Here is a 14,765-nt window from a genome sequence, read left to right as displayed (position 1 = left end):
TGCCAAATTAAAGTGGGGCCCATAGGACCAATCGTCAGGACCTTTTCACCTAGGCAAATTTTTCTCATACACGCCCTAATCGGGGGCATCGATAACAAACAGGTGGTTTTTATCCCTGTCACACTGGACCATATATAAGGGAGGAGGCAGGTAGCAACGTATGACGACTAGTTCACGATCTGCTACAACTGATCCACGATATTTCCTCACCCTACCGATCTAGGGAGGCCAGAAGTGACGGGAAGACTATTCCCACCGGCGGCAATCCCAAAGAGAGTTGTGTCGGCGGCGTTCTGGACAACTACATCTAAGTGTACTTCGTCTTCATTAACCACGGCATGGGCTGCACCATGTCTGCTTCGAGCAAGCACGAGAATCCTCCAATACATGTAAGTTAATCTCATAATCTCTGTTAGGTGCTCTAACACATGATCAGTTTACGTTTAATGTTTCCCTAATGATGAATTAAGTACTAAACGTATTGTCATGCATAGTTGTTATGATAGTAACTCCATGCCCTATAGGGACACAGGGGGGCACAGCCCCCCCCCCACCCACCCCTCCCCCGTGGTACGAGATGATTTGAGTGGGTAGGTAGAGAGATCCAGGACTATGAAGCACCTGAATTAATGAAGGAGAGAGGAAAAACCAAGAGAGAGCTCTTGGGGAGGAAGCTCTCCCTTTTATATGATCCTTCAAAATCTAATTGTTGCGTCTCCGACATAAGCGGTACTACCGCTTCTTTGATCCCTTCGTCACAGGCATTATTGATATGTGCTAGGCGACACTACTGGGCACACCAACGCTAGTACAGGATAAACTCAATAAAACTAGAAAGTGCAGTACTTCCAAGCTACCGTCGATCTGGTAGGGGGTACCGTAAGGTTTTATGCACTCATAAATAGCTTACGAGGTGCTGGATCGGTAGTGAGACCGGTACTACTGCTCCTAGAGGTGAGCGGAAGTATCCCTTGCGCTACCGAGTTGAGTTATATTGTTAGCGCGCCCAACTATAGTGTCGCAAATAGGAGTTTGGCACTACAACCGCTTGGTACGCCGGTACTACCGGGTAAGTAGAGAAGAATGCAACAAAGAGATTTTGGGAAATTTTCTCGACCAAGAGTAGGATGGTTGTGGAGGTGCATTTGGGGTATGTGTACGTGAACTTGATTTCTCCAACCAATCCCCAGTGCCCCCCCCCTCTTGATAGTACGGATTTCACAACACTCAACACAAGAAAAGAGCCAGAAAACACCGTCTACGCGTTATAATTTTTTTTGACTCTGGACTACGAGGCAAAAAAAACCCAACAAATTTAATATATTAAACTAAAATTACAAGAAGTCTCCAAAGAAATAAAACTATGCACCTACCTAGAAACTCTACAAGGTTATGGAAGAGAAGTTATCCACGCCATAAGATCATCATGGTATTTGTACTTCATCATATATATGCCTAAGCATGGACATATCATGTATGAAATTAGAACTTCAACTAGCAAAAGTCTCCCATTCCTCCGAAGCCAAATGTGCCAACAAGCTGTTATAAGAACTTCCATGAAGAATTCCTTGGCGAAACTCCTTCTAGCACCAGCAATAACAATTTGCAGATCATCACTATTAGGCCACTCAATTTGAATATACTTCAAAATACGTCGACTGAAATTACAGTTGAAAATAAACGAAATTTGTCTTCATAAGCTCGGGTAGGACACAGACACGATGTGTATATCATCCGTGACATGCCAATGTCGCCTTTGAAGTCAGTTGAAAACTTTAGTTTTCATCATGTAGCCAGATTTACAAAGCCTGTGAAAAAATTTAGGGATTGTAAGATGCTTGTGATTTTTTGCATAGAACTTTGCTAAGATATATTTATCTCCCCAGTTGTATACACATACATCCATTTGATCACTCGAATGGTTAGAACTCAACAGATCCTTAGCTCCGGTAGCTCTTTAAAAGCGAATGTGGTCAGAGGCAAATGGAATAAATCCAGAAACTCTGAATGAGCATAGACTTGAGCAGCCAAAAGATTAACATTCCGAACAAAGATTAACATTCCGAACAAATGAGAATATTCTAGGACATCTCAACACTTAAGTGGATGAACAGCATCAGATAGAACCCACTTATCTTCCCAAAAATGAAAAGTATTACCAACACCCGGTTTAACCACTGAAACTCCTCTGAAATTATCAACTTGCTTAAGTAAGTCTTTCCACAAGAAGGATCCATATAGCTTTTCAGCATGAGGGTACTTTATCTGGGCAATAGCGCAGGATTCCCCTTGTGCGTGTGCCATCACAATAATACCATTTTTTTTCTTGTTACCATATTCAGAGCTTATGAAAAAGCAGTGACTTATCCCAATTCCATATTATCCTCATCGTCGCTCATTGATGGCAGATCGTACATGTGATCACCCGCTCCTTCCACTTGGTCGTCGCCATGCCCGGACATGAAAGTAATCACATGCGGCTTCTTGTGAAAGGATCCCAGCAAGATCTGCCCTCGTCGTTTCATGTTACCTTTTGAATCTGCAGAGGAAATGAGGAATGCAGCCATAGGTTGCTTAGGTGTGAAAAAGAACGAAGTTGAGCTATCAATATTAACAATGCACAACCTTGTAGACTACAGCAAATCGTAGTTTCTAGGAGTTTCCTAAGAGTTATTTTGGCGAGTATTTTTCATTGTTAACTGGAGGAATTAAATCGTTGTGATCTTCAAAACTCAACAGGGGGTTCGATATCAAACTAGTATATGAGTTTGCACTAGCTACACCACGTATAAATGCTCTTCTGCTAGCAATCCCATATCAAGTTTAAAAGGATTCAGTATAGTTAAAAAGCAGAGTGTATACCTCGTGGTGGAGCGAGATACTTGGAGATGGTAGTGTGCATGTAGGCGAAGATAATGCAGCCTGTTCTTTGCATGGTGTACTTCGCAACTCGCCCCATCTTCATGTTCTTCATGTCAACAGCAATCACGATCGACTCGCGGTCAAGTGCATATAGGCTAGCCTTGGCCACAGTGCCATGAGGTAGAGAACATCACCATGGCAGGAGCTGAGAGATGGGTGGCCAACAAAGAAAGACCTAAGATCCAACGCATTGGAGGGGGCAATATCAGCAGATTTCACCTCCCCGTCCTTTCGAAACTCTGAATCGCCAACCGACATGCTCCACGTAGCAGCGGTCCACCGGCCAGGGCAGCTTCTGTCGATCTCAAGGGCGACGACTTGACGCGGCCATCAACGACGGCGGCATCCCGGGAGAAGGATGGGGTTTCGCGCGGGCCTAGTGGCCGCACCGACTTGGGCAGCGGGATGTAGCGAAGCTGCCTCGGGCGGCCTTCCTCCTCCTGGGGCGGCGCGTGCAGCAAGTCGCAGAGGATCACGCCCTGCGATAGGTCGACCCAGACCATGGTGCCGGCGATGGTGACGACCCTGTCGGAACTAAAATGTCGAGGAGGCTCCTGCGGAAAAATAGTAGCGTCGCGGGTCCAAGCCCCAGTCTTGGAATCGTAGATGAAGAGGTCGTAGTCCGTGATCCCTGATTCCTCGATCCGGGTATAAATCGTGGCGATTTTGTAGGCATCGTATTCGTCGTTTTTGGGAGTGTAGGTGATGGTGAAGGGGGGTCTCTGGCTCCTGGTGCGGTAGCGGAGGATGCCAACCTCGCCCTGGGTGAAGTAGCAGTATTTGTCCCATGGAAACAGGTCGGGCTCCGGGTGGGGAAGCAGCCCTAGCCTGGGGGATTCGTGGACATGGGTGGGGGCATGGTAGACGAAGAAGTTGTACTCCGTGGGACTGCCTAGCGAGATGGGGCCGTGCCTCGCGCAGATGAGGGCGAGATTGCCCGCCGTGGCTAGTATCCGAGGCTCGTAGACGAACCGGGTGGGCTCGCCGCTGGTGTAGGCTATGGAGAAGTAGGAAACATGCGGCGGCGGGGCGAGGAAGAAGGTGACCTGTAGCTGCTCCGGGCTGCCCTCTCTCGTGGTGAAGGGGCAGCGAGCGGGCGTGTGGTTGGTCTCGTCGATCATGTAGGCGACGCTGTCGATGATGGCTTCCCCATTGTCCCACCAAGCCGTCTCGTCTTCTTCCACATCACCGCTTTGTGGCGGCGGACGCAGGGACGCGGGATAGTAGCTAGACACGGACCGGAACAAAGATAGAACGGACATGACCGATCCAAGATGGAACGATCGTTTGAGTATTTCTTTATTTTTTACCCAAACAAAGAGGTTCTTGTTGCTACTGGTAATGATATGTTAAACCTACTCTGACACAGATTCCTTCTACGAACCGGACTAGTACTCAACCTGCTTTTTTCTAACAAGGACACTCAGCCAACACCATGTGGCCGCCATGCACTATACACAAACGAGCGCCGCCGCTAGCTGCATATACAGATTCGGATAAAGATCATACCCAACAACACCCAGACAAACGCATCTACTCGATCGCCACAACATGACAGCAATAGGTGAACAAGAACATTCAGCGAAAGCTATAAGTCCCACTTTATTACTGAATCCTTCTAAAGTGCACATCTTAATGCTTGAGAAAACCATCACCAGTTCACCACGTACAGGGAGGAGGATTGAATATGCTCCAACTACCTAGACGTCTCACTGCTTGTGAGCGAGCTCCTTGAGAACAAGGCCGAGATCTGCCTCGCCCTTGGTGTTCTCGACCCACTTGGCCTTGATCCTCACTCTCTCGATGCTCTGCTTCACCGTCCTCGCGATGCTTGCCTTGGTCCTGGTCTTGAAAAACTCCTCTGCCTCGTCACCCTTCTCGTCAGTGGCGAGCTGAAACAAATCAACAATGTTCGATTCATGTAAGCATGTTTCAAGTTTTAGTCGTGCCTGTGCCAGCTTGCATGAGCATCATAAAGAGGTTAGACATGTACCAGTGAGACTGTGACCGAGATGAAGTAAGTGAGAATGTGTCCAGTGAAGGTCTCTGCTATGTAGTCCCAGTTTTCCTGAACCATGGCAAGGAATCGAGTCAGTACAGAAGCAAAAAAGGAAGTAACAACGCTAGCAAAGGAAATGCAAAAATGGCCATGAATACCTTCAACCATGTCCATGCCACCTCGTGTGCCGCTGCAGTCACTCCCCGAAGCACAAATATACAATCCTGATTCCTTACCTGTGCATGCAAATATGTAAGAGTTCAGCTGGGTTGAGAATTAACTCTATCATCAAGAACGTTTTTATCGCTTGTTTGTTACCTCAGCCGATAGCAGGAAATTCAGGGCTTCAAGAACAACATCAGAGTCAGGAGAGGATGCCAAAGAACCTTCCAAGAAAAGGATCAGAAAAATTGTCAGGTCCCAAAATTCTCTCATTGCCACCTACAAATAGTCTTTTGATGAAATGGAAATATTAAGTTACCTAGCACACGGACTTTTTCCTGGCTCAGATCAGTTTCCCTGTATATCTTCAGGAGTGATTCATAGCCAGATTTGTTTGATTTGCTCACTGTCTGCATCAGAGCAACATATGCAGCCTACAATACAATAAGATAGTTAACAAGTGGACTACACATGGTTTGCGCAGTTAGCTATATGCATAATGTGCATTCAGTTACGGTGCTAACCTTTCGGACATCTGGAGGAAGGAGTGGTGTCTCTCTGTCTTCCAGAAAGACATTAAACCGGCGGACGGCTTCATTTATGGTAGCCTCATGGCCAAGTTCCGCGAGAGCAGTCAAGAGTGTACCTCTTAACAGTGCATTCAGGTGGCCCTCACCACTCTTAGCATCCCACCCAACTCGCCTGCAGAGGATTTCTGCGAGGTTAGGAGAGACTGCACAATAAACTATACTTCCACTACAGAACGGCAAGAGCAACTAACTTACTGCGCAAATGGCTCAAGAAAGTTGATTAGGAACTTTTTCATATTACCCAACTCCCCAGGTGCAGCAACAGCCATCATCTCGAAAATTCTCAGACTTGTCTATGAAGCCAAGAGGGGGGAAATGATTAGAACAGAACCAACTTCAGGAAACACATTGTTCAACTAGTATAGAAAGAATAGTACTTCGATGGCGAGCGCGTGTACGGTATACTCAGTCTCATCCTTGTAAGCAGCAATCAAATGCAGCAACGTGACCACCTTCTGTTTACCAGCCATACAGAGGGCATATGTGTCATCAAGTACACCTGTATGTATCAAGTAATAATAATGTAAGAATAGTTGAACAGGTTAAGACTTTATAAAGTTGCGAGCAACTATGAATTTTTTTTACCATATCTGTCAGCTGCGCTCAGTTTGTTGGTCCCAACTGCATGCCTAAGTCGGGATGCAAGTTCCTCATCATAGCTTACTCTATAGAAGCCAGTCTGATCGACATTAAGTTTAATCCAGAATTCGTCATTCTTTTCACATTCTAGAAGCCCTGCCAACTGGAAATCCTCTTGTTTTTCACGGAAAAGGAACTTCTGTTGAAGTGAGTATGAACAGCAACATAGTGTGATGGGAACCACCCATTGCCCAACTCCTTCGGACCCACTTGACAGGAACTGTGTCTGCAAGAGACAAAACCAAAAGATGCTCAGGACTCCTCAACCCAGATATTAAATTTGATTCTGAAATTTGATAAAATCATGCAAAGTCGAAAGGGTTTTGTGGATCTCCATGGCCAACCTGCTCCAGCTCTAGCTTTCCGTCCTTCAGTTTTACACTGACAACAGGATAACCTTGCTGTTTTGTCCACGAATGCATTAACGTATTCACTGGCTCACCAGACCCCTCTTCAAGGGCAGCCCACAAGTCCTCTGTCTTGGCATTTGAATACGCATACCTTTTGATGTATGCAGCCAGTGATTTCTAGCAAACAATGAAAAAGTGTGAAACTAACGTGAAAGTTTAAGTTCCATGGACTTTATACAGTTACAGCTAATATTGTGTTTAATCCACCCAACTATCCAAATTATGTAAGGAAAATAAGAGTAGTATCCTTCTGGCAAAAGATGATATAATGCAAGCGGTAAGTAGAACTCCAAAAGTAATCATATGTCCGGGATCCCATGACCTGATAAACCTGATAAAATAAGATGAGGGGGAAATAAGAAAAACATACCTGGAAGATCTCAGCCCCAAGATAGCTTTGCAACATCCGAATAACAGAGGCACCTTTCCTATAGCTTATAGCATCAAATATCTCATCTATTTCATCAACATGATTTACATCCACCTGAAATAATAGTTAATAAGCCACATATGCGCATCATGATAAGGTAAGGTATAAAGTAATCAATTGGCAAAATGAAAAGTTCCATATCATTTCAATAAAATCTGATCAGCCTTTATAAGAATTCTGAAATAATATGCCCTGATACATTTTCTCCGGCATTTTAATAAAGTAGCAGAAATATGTGGGGAGTGATGAACTGAAGCTAGTTCTCTGGCTCAACTGGTAGATGAACAATACCACCCAGGCCCGATCCTCCAAATGCTTCATTAAACTGTGGGAAGCACATAGCTAACAAAGGTAGGTAACTTCTATGACTTGTCATAATAAACCCTAGCTGAAGTTTCAAGTCACGGGAGGGAGAGAGGGAATGGAGTGCGGGGTCTCACAGCTCCTGCCTACTCTAAGCAGGCCAGTTGCACAGAGCAGAATCATGCCTTCTACTGCCATACTGCACCATCTGAGACGCCCCTCTGCGGCATGGACCCGTGTTAGCCCTGGAATCAAGTTGGGGAAAATAGCTCCCGAGAAGCTAGAGTAGGAGCACATCAGTGCACTAATCAAAATTACATGCTTATATTATGCTGCTGCTGCTGCTGCTGCTGCGCTACAACCCAGCTGGCCAACCACTGTGTCTTTGGACACAAAGGAGAGTAAGGCAGCGGGATAGTCCTGAGTTCCTCTGTGCCTGCATGCACGCATCAAGGAGCTCTGCACGCAGAAGCATCAAGCATGGCTAAGCTCACCAATGAGCCTGCATGCTGCACTCCTATATGGCAACGTGGACTCAGAGTGGCGACGACCTTGGCAGCAAGAAGGAGCTTTGTAGCCATGGCGTTTGTAGCATGAGGGTCTTGTCAGTGTCGGGTCAGAACTGAGGATGGGTCAGCTGGTCGATCAGTTTAGGAGGGCATAAATGAGTAGTTCAAAATCTCCTAAATATCTATTGATGTGATTTTCCAAAACCCCCGACCTTTCAGTGTGACATAGTAGATAATTAGAAGATTCACTGCATTGATGCAACACGTGATGGAAATATATATAGCAACCATGTAAATTTTCTGGACCAACAGAAGTAGACAGCCAATTGGCCATCATTCCAAAAGTAGAAAGAGGATCTAAAGAAAAAAAATTGGGTCTACTGCTTGCTATGGCATAGCATGCTGACAGGGATAAAATAATCGTTACCTCAATTGGATGTGATCCTGCCAGAGCATCCAACCTGAAACCTGTTGTAGATTCCTCTAGAAACTGAATCCAAACATTCCATTCAGGAAAGAAACAATCTGCAGCTAAGTAAGATACCTGCAATGGCAGAAAAATCAAATGAGCAAAAAACACAAAATTGATGCTACTTCTCAATATTATTGTGTTAATTTCTTACCCATGTTGCAAAACCCTCGTTCAGCCATAGATGTGTCCACCATTCCATAGTCACAAGATTTCCAAACCACTGGTGAGCTAACTCATGTGCAACAACAACTGCAACCTGAACAGAAAAGGAAGGTATTAAGTAATGATTTCCAGAAGGATGCCGTCAAACAGCATATGAAAACTAAATCAGTACCTACAAAATGGCTTACAAACTCTGTCCTGTTTTGCTAAATTGGCGGGCGCGAAGCAAATATTGTGCGTTCAGCATTGTCCAGTATGACTAAAACAATTAAATAAACTAGAAGGATGTCCCACGTGTTGCTGCCGTATAGATAGGTATTGCAATTATATGTAAAAGTAACTTCTTTTTTATGCTGGATTTTTAGTACCAGCAGCGTATGGGAGTTGTGCATATGTTGATAATCAGATGTAACATTTATGATGGAAGAAGAAATATTATTTGGTATAACTATTATGACCCAGTTCTTTTTGTCTCTTCCTTCTTTAAGGGAAGAAGAAAGCAATATGGACACGGGGTATGCCAGTACAGGACATCTCTCAAAACATAAATTGGACATGGGCCAAGTTAGTTTCGTGAATGGTGAAAACTTGGACAAAAGTAACAGACAGCTGATTATCAATATAAATAGGGGTGATAATCAGAATCAGACGGCTGTTAATATTTGATGACGTGGATAGAGTAGACTGCGCCTAGAGATAGACTACCATAAATGAATCTTGGTGGGGGTTTGCTTTATAAGAGTTATGGATTTGATCTGTCATCATAAAATACATAATGATGATGGAGAATCATATTCCCAGCTAAGTACAAATAGTTCAACATAAACATCAAAGCCTTTTTCCCAAGTAAGTTGGGGTAGGCTATAAGTACAAATAGTTGAAATAAAAATTCCATAGAACCTACCCTTTGCTTATTAGCAGCTGCAGAGTGTCGCTCATCAAATAGCAAAGCAGTTTCACGGTATGTAACTAAGCCATAGTTCTCCATCGCTCCAGCGGAAAAATCAGGAATGGCAATCATATCCATTTTGGGGAGAGGATATGGCACAGCAAAGTACCTACCATGATAAACAACCATCATTAGCTTGAACCCATAACAGTTGCATCAACATATCCTCAAATATATATACAAGGACACACATTATGAAGTATTTAGAAGGGGTACAAATTTGATAAGTCATCAAAGCATGCAAATATTACAATAACTGAAATGCTTATCTAAGTCATAAATGCCATCTACAGAGAAGGCCAACATTGCATAATCAATATTACATACCTGTCTACTGATAGGTTATACTGAATATACAAGAAAAAAACAGGGTTCCCAACAGGGTGCATTTACACAAACACCTCAAGCTACATTAGTCCACAATGTTTGCGTATTTAATAGTTATGTGCAATAACAGTTTTATTTACATCTTAATGTTATAGTAACTCAATACAGAACTTTCTGAATAGCACTATTAGGTTTGCAAAAATCAGATCTAGCTGGAACACGACAAAAGCTTACTCCTTGAAGAGGATTAGTGTCTTCACAGCAACCTCTAGTGCGAACTTTCCCTGTGCACTCTTACCAACTTGTGTGTAAACACGAACACTAGTACCTGCAAAGGAAGGGAGATGAGGCCAATTAAATTCATGGCATGAACTACAAACAGGTGAGAGCTAAGAGGATGTGTGATGGTAAGATAAGAAACAGAGAAGTTATGATACCATCACTGGTGAAAGCTTCCACATAGTCGAACATGCCAACAATAACAGCCACTAGGTATGTTGACATTATTGGAGTTTCCTGGAAGTAAACAGTTTTGGTGGGGCCATTGACCTTCTCTTCAACGACTGGCATATTAGACAAAGCAACAGTCTCAGAAGGAACTTCCAGAGTAATTTTGAATACAGCCTGCAGGGTAAATGGAACAGTTACACTCACGTGTCTTCTATATAATCTAAAGCAGCTTACTCTTTCATCCTTCTGTTCATAAGATGTACAATTCTAAACATAGATGAACTGATGTGTGCCCAATTTAGCCTTCTTTGAAAAACTAAAAAGCCTAAATTGTACAGTTTATACTGTTACTCTATTAAGAGTTAAATAAAATACCCTATAAGTCAATACATTATCTCATTGTGGTGTAGTTCGTCGATAAATAGCACTAAATAAAACAATGCTCATCTTATGGTATATAATCAGATAACATGCAAGGAGTCCATATCCTGTAGAGCTGAAGAATACACATCCAGCCTGTGGATTTACCATTCAGTTCATATCCAAAGCTATGAAAAGGTTAAGAAAAGGTTCAGTATATACAATTGACATCGATGAAGTTAAATCCTAACTGCCAAACCAGAACAGAACATATGATGCCACACAAGATTCATGTCATGAAAAGCTAACTAAAAAGAATCCTAATGCGTGTTCACGTCTATGTTACCATGTGTTGCTCCATACACGTATTCCTTTCCCCATATGCAATGGAAGTAAAACCGTATATAGAGTATCACCAAAAACAAAAATGAAGTAGTGAAAAGCAAAGGCATAAACCTTGAAAGCAGGTTCATCCCAACATGGGAAGCAGCGCCTTGCATCAGCAGGTTCAAACTGGGTTACAGCCATGTTCTTCTTCTCTCCATTGAGCTCATACACACTAAGAAAACAACGGAAGATTATGTTGTGATTTTTTCACATATTCTATACCAATATAAAAACTATGAGTTAAAGTTTCACTCAAACCATCTTAATCTACAATCTAATCTAGCAGCTCATGTAATTAAGTTGAACATCTGAAAATTATGTCTAATTTGCATATTCAATCCCTAATAACACCATACTAATTATCTTTTACAATCTTTCTTTTGAAATTATGAGAAATTACAACCCATTTGTCGTTGTTTAGCCCCCACATTATGACTGTTGACTTAATTTACCTCTTCATATCATGTACTTTTGTAACATATATTATGGTTGTCGTCTTGTTTCCCAAATATTATCAAAACTGTGTTATGCAAAATAAGGTAAGAATTTAGGTCTGGTGTCACTATATTTCTGATGATGCAAAATGTGCATGCATGTATATATCTGGTAATATATAGCCTTAAAGACACCAAATGATTACCTTCTATAAAAACCCTTCATCTTATCATTCAAAGTTCCCAGAAATGCAATTGCCAAAGTTCCCTCCCCAAGAGGTAGCACTTCATTGAAGCGAATAATCAAGATCTCATCCTTCAGTTCATTGGTAACCTCCACAGGACACAGCGCCTGATGCAAAAGCCATCATGATTCATGAACAAACATAGAATAAAGCTCCAAAAAATTACTGCAACGGCGCGACGCCATTGTCAACCCTAAAAGAGCTAGTATACTGAGTAGGGCTGGAAGACAAGCCAACTCGAACTCGCTTTAATATTAATGCGCAAAAGGTTTAGCTTGGCTCGGTTCGCTAAAAGCCCAAGTTTGGCTAGCTGGATTGGCTAGTTAACTTTTTGACCATGTACAAACTGGGGATCGAAAAGTTAAACAAGAAAAAAAAATCATATACAGCGGGCAACATGAAAAGGCTTGTATTATTTTATGTAATATGCATCATCAAACTGGGGAAAGAAATGGTGCACTTCAACTATTTAAGTACTTAATATTAATAGGTATGTGCGGTAATTATAGTTAATAGGCATGTGCCATAAGTACTTCATAAGTAACTCGCTCGTTAGGCTCCCTATTATAAGGAGCAAAAATAACATTGCTCAACTGGACCTGTTAAGGAAATGAGTTTGCGCCAAGACTCTCATGAGTCAAGGGGATTGTGAATTTCGAGTTTTCTGTCCACCCTAATCATAACCATGATCACCTACCTAATATGAAAGCAGGTTCATGGTCATAATTTTCCAGTCAGAGATCTACCCATGAAAACACAGCCCTAACTAGTACCTTGATCTAGAGTCTCAATTGCACATTGATTTCGAAGGTGTGAGGACTTTTTCTCTGAAACCTTTTAACAATTATTACTTCAAGTCACTGAAGCTTCAACAAAAGGACAGGCAAATATATAACTAAACTAAACCACTTCCTCGAAAACTAAAGTAAACCACATACCCACGGCACATAACAAATCCGAGGAACTCTACTTATGACGATCCATTAATTCACCAAATCATAAACCTCTCACTGAAACTGTAAGATCACAGCGTTCCATAGAGACAGTGTATCCAATTTGATTCAGGCGTATCTTGTAAGCAAGTAAACCCATAAGCCCTAGTGGGCGGTGCGCATGGAAATTATAAGCTGGACGAAATCGATCTCGTTCCCGGGTCCCCTATCAAGCGGGCCAATGCTAAGAGTGGCGCCTCCGACCTGGGACCGGAACTTCAATCCAGTGGCCACAAACCCGCCCCTAAACCCCCGCCTTACACCATCGGGCCGATCCCCGCGCCCCAGCTTCCAAATCCACAACAGATCAGGCCCAGGCCACCCGCGTAGGAGGCGCGCGCGCGCGGCGCGAGGAAGAAGCAGCAGGCAGGGAGGGAGGGCGGTGTACCTGGTCGGAGCCGTGGGGCGTGAAGCGCACGTCGGCGGCGGACACGTCGAGGTCGGCGGCGTTGAGCACGAGGAAGCGCGTGGGCGCGGCGACGTCTAGGGAGATGTCCACCGAGCCGGAGAAGGTGCAGGCGGCGAGGTCCGGCGCGAGGCGCAGATCGTAGCGGCGCGGCGCCGCGAAGCCCGGCAGCCGCGCCTGGCCCCTGAACTGCTCCGCGCTCTGCTCCGCCGCCATGGCCACTGCTGCTGTCTGAGGGAGAGAGAGATTTGGAAGCGTCGGAGACTCGGAGCGCGTTGGTTAACGAAGGCGCTTTGCGATTTGGATTCGCGATTTGGCGAGAGAGAGATTTAATAGCGGGCGGGGCTCTCTAGTCTAGTCTATCTCTTCAGAGCTTAACGGGTTCCGGAGTTTGAGGCTGCACGGCACAGCTACAGTCGCACGCCACCAGCTGTGTTTGTGTCTTGGGGATAGAGACGAGGAGTTTCAGTTGACACGTTTGCGGTGGAGATATAGGCAGAAAGAAATAGATTATCGACTATTCTGAGTCCTGACAGGGAATTTCAGTTCTGAACTTATCCATACGTCCATCCAGTTATAAAAGAGTAAAAAAAAGATTAAGAAATGCTCCATGTGCCCATAATAAATATAATACTTGTCCTGATTCGTCGAAATTTGGACATATTTTAGTCTATATTTATCTAAATTTGCGACAAATATTTAGAACGGATGGATTACTATATAAGAGAAAAGGACAGTGCTAAGTTCATAAGAAGACTTCAGTCAGCATGCTAAACAATTCACCCCTCCCGTATGACCTTTTTTTCCTACGTTTTTTATATAGTTGTACCATTTCTTTTCATTGTATGTGAAAACAATGCAAAGAAAACGTTTTACCAATTCCACAACGTCTTGTTTTTGTTCCCAAATTCATCACAATTGTTAGTTTACTTGTTTTATGACAAATATAAAAGGAAACCAAAAACAAAACAAATCAAGTGGTCGTTTGCAAGCGTTACGTCTTCCAAGTCTAGGACTTGGTGTTACTATGGAAGTTTACTACTGTAGTATAAGTTGCCACTCTCAAAGATTCCATATACATATCGCTCAATCATCTGTTTCATTCATTTACTTGCATTGTCACTCCTACCGGCATTAACTATTCTTTTCAATAAAGGCGTGGAGTTTCCTTTGGACTTGTTTCTGGTGGAGAATCCTGCAAAACTAGATTATCGACTATTGGTTCCATGAAAATTTAGTAATGAATTTAACCCTCTCGCTCAACCCCTTTTTTTACGTTTGTAATATCATTGTTACCTTTCACGGTGACGTGGGCATAACCCTTTGGGTACTCGACATTGCTATACCCGGTGCAAACTATGAAGGTGGACCAGCACGGGGACTCGACAAGCTGGACCTACACGCGCTTCAACTTGGACTACAAGGAAAGAATACTCCAATATGAATCCAACTAGAACTCTTGTAAACCCTAACTTGGCTGATATATAAAGCCAGGCAGGGGCACCCCTTAGGGACACACAATGAGAAACATAAAACATAGGGCGGCACGCCTAGACATCACAACCCACAGATTAGAACTAGACTAGATTCAACAACTCCGCCTATGGCGGCCCCCTG

General features: G+C 43.5%; 1 protein-coding gene and 1 long non-coding RNA gene across 2 annotated transcripts; both read right to left on the bottom strand.

The window, feature by feature from the left end:
• Window positions 1-1,989: 1,989 nt before the first annotated feature.
• LOC124686836 lies at window positions 1,990-3,242 on the bottom strand. The gene is made up of 2 exons (XR_006997955.1): window positions 2,863-3,242; window positions 1,990-2,539 (listed from the first exon to the last, which is right to left on the bottom strand). It is a non-coding gene; the product is annotated as an uncharacterized LOC124686836 (long non-coding RNA).
• Window positions 3,243-4,499: 1,257 nt separating this feature from the next.
• LOC124692032 (aminopeptidase M1-A) lies at window positions 4,500-13,464 on the bottom strand. Its single transcript, XM_047225331.1, has 19 exons — window positions 13,131-13,464; window positions 11,712-11,857; window positions 11,141-11,243; window positions 10,312-10,498; window positions 10,109-10,202; window positions 9,503-9,656; window positions 8,588-8,692; window positions 8,392-8,508; window positions 7,093-7,206; window positions 6,657-6,839; window positions 6,259-6,538; window positions 6,051-6,172; window positions 5,869-5,966; window positions 5,608-5,785; window positions 5,403-5,517; window positions 5,240-5,307; window positions 5,080-5,157; window positions 4,916-4,990; window positions 4,500-4,814 (listed from the first exon to the last, which is right to left on the bottom strand). The coding sequence occupies exons 1-19, from the start codon at window positions 13,362-13,364 to the stop codon at window positions 4,632-4,634; spliced, it is 2,634 nt and encodes an 877-aa protein (XP_047081287.1). The 5' UTR covers window positions 13,365-13,464; the 3' UTR covers window positions 4,500-4,631.
• Between the last annotated feature and the right edge of the window lie 1,301 nt (window positions 13,465-14,765).

The sequence above is a fragment of the Lolium rigidum genome, chromosome 2, assembly GCF_022539505.1.
Source record: "Lolium rigidum isolate FL_2022 chromosome 2, APGP_CSIRO_Lrig_0.1, whole genome shotgun sequence".
In the NCBI taxonomy this organism is placed as follows: domain Eukaryota; kingdom Viridiplantae; phylum Streptophyta; class Magnoliopsida; order Poales; family Poaceae; genus Lolium; species Lolium rigidum.
The sequence above is the reverse complement of the archived record's forward strand: the minus strand, read 5'-3'. Positions and strand labels throughout refer to the sequence as shown.

Coding starts and splice junctions, on each gene's coding strand:
- LOC124692032 (XM_047225331.1), bottom strand. CDS start 13,364: ATGGCGGCGGAGCAGAGCGCGGAGCAGTTCAGGGGCCAGGCGCGGCTG. Junction 8,693..9,502: donor CAGCTGCTAATAAGCAAAGG/GTAGGTTCTATG, acceptor TTTTCTGTTCAG/GTTGCAGTTGTTGTTGCACA. Junction 7,207..8,391: donor CAGGATCACATCCAATTGAG/GTAACGATTATT, acceptor CTATTATTTCAG/GTGGATGTAAATCATGTTGA.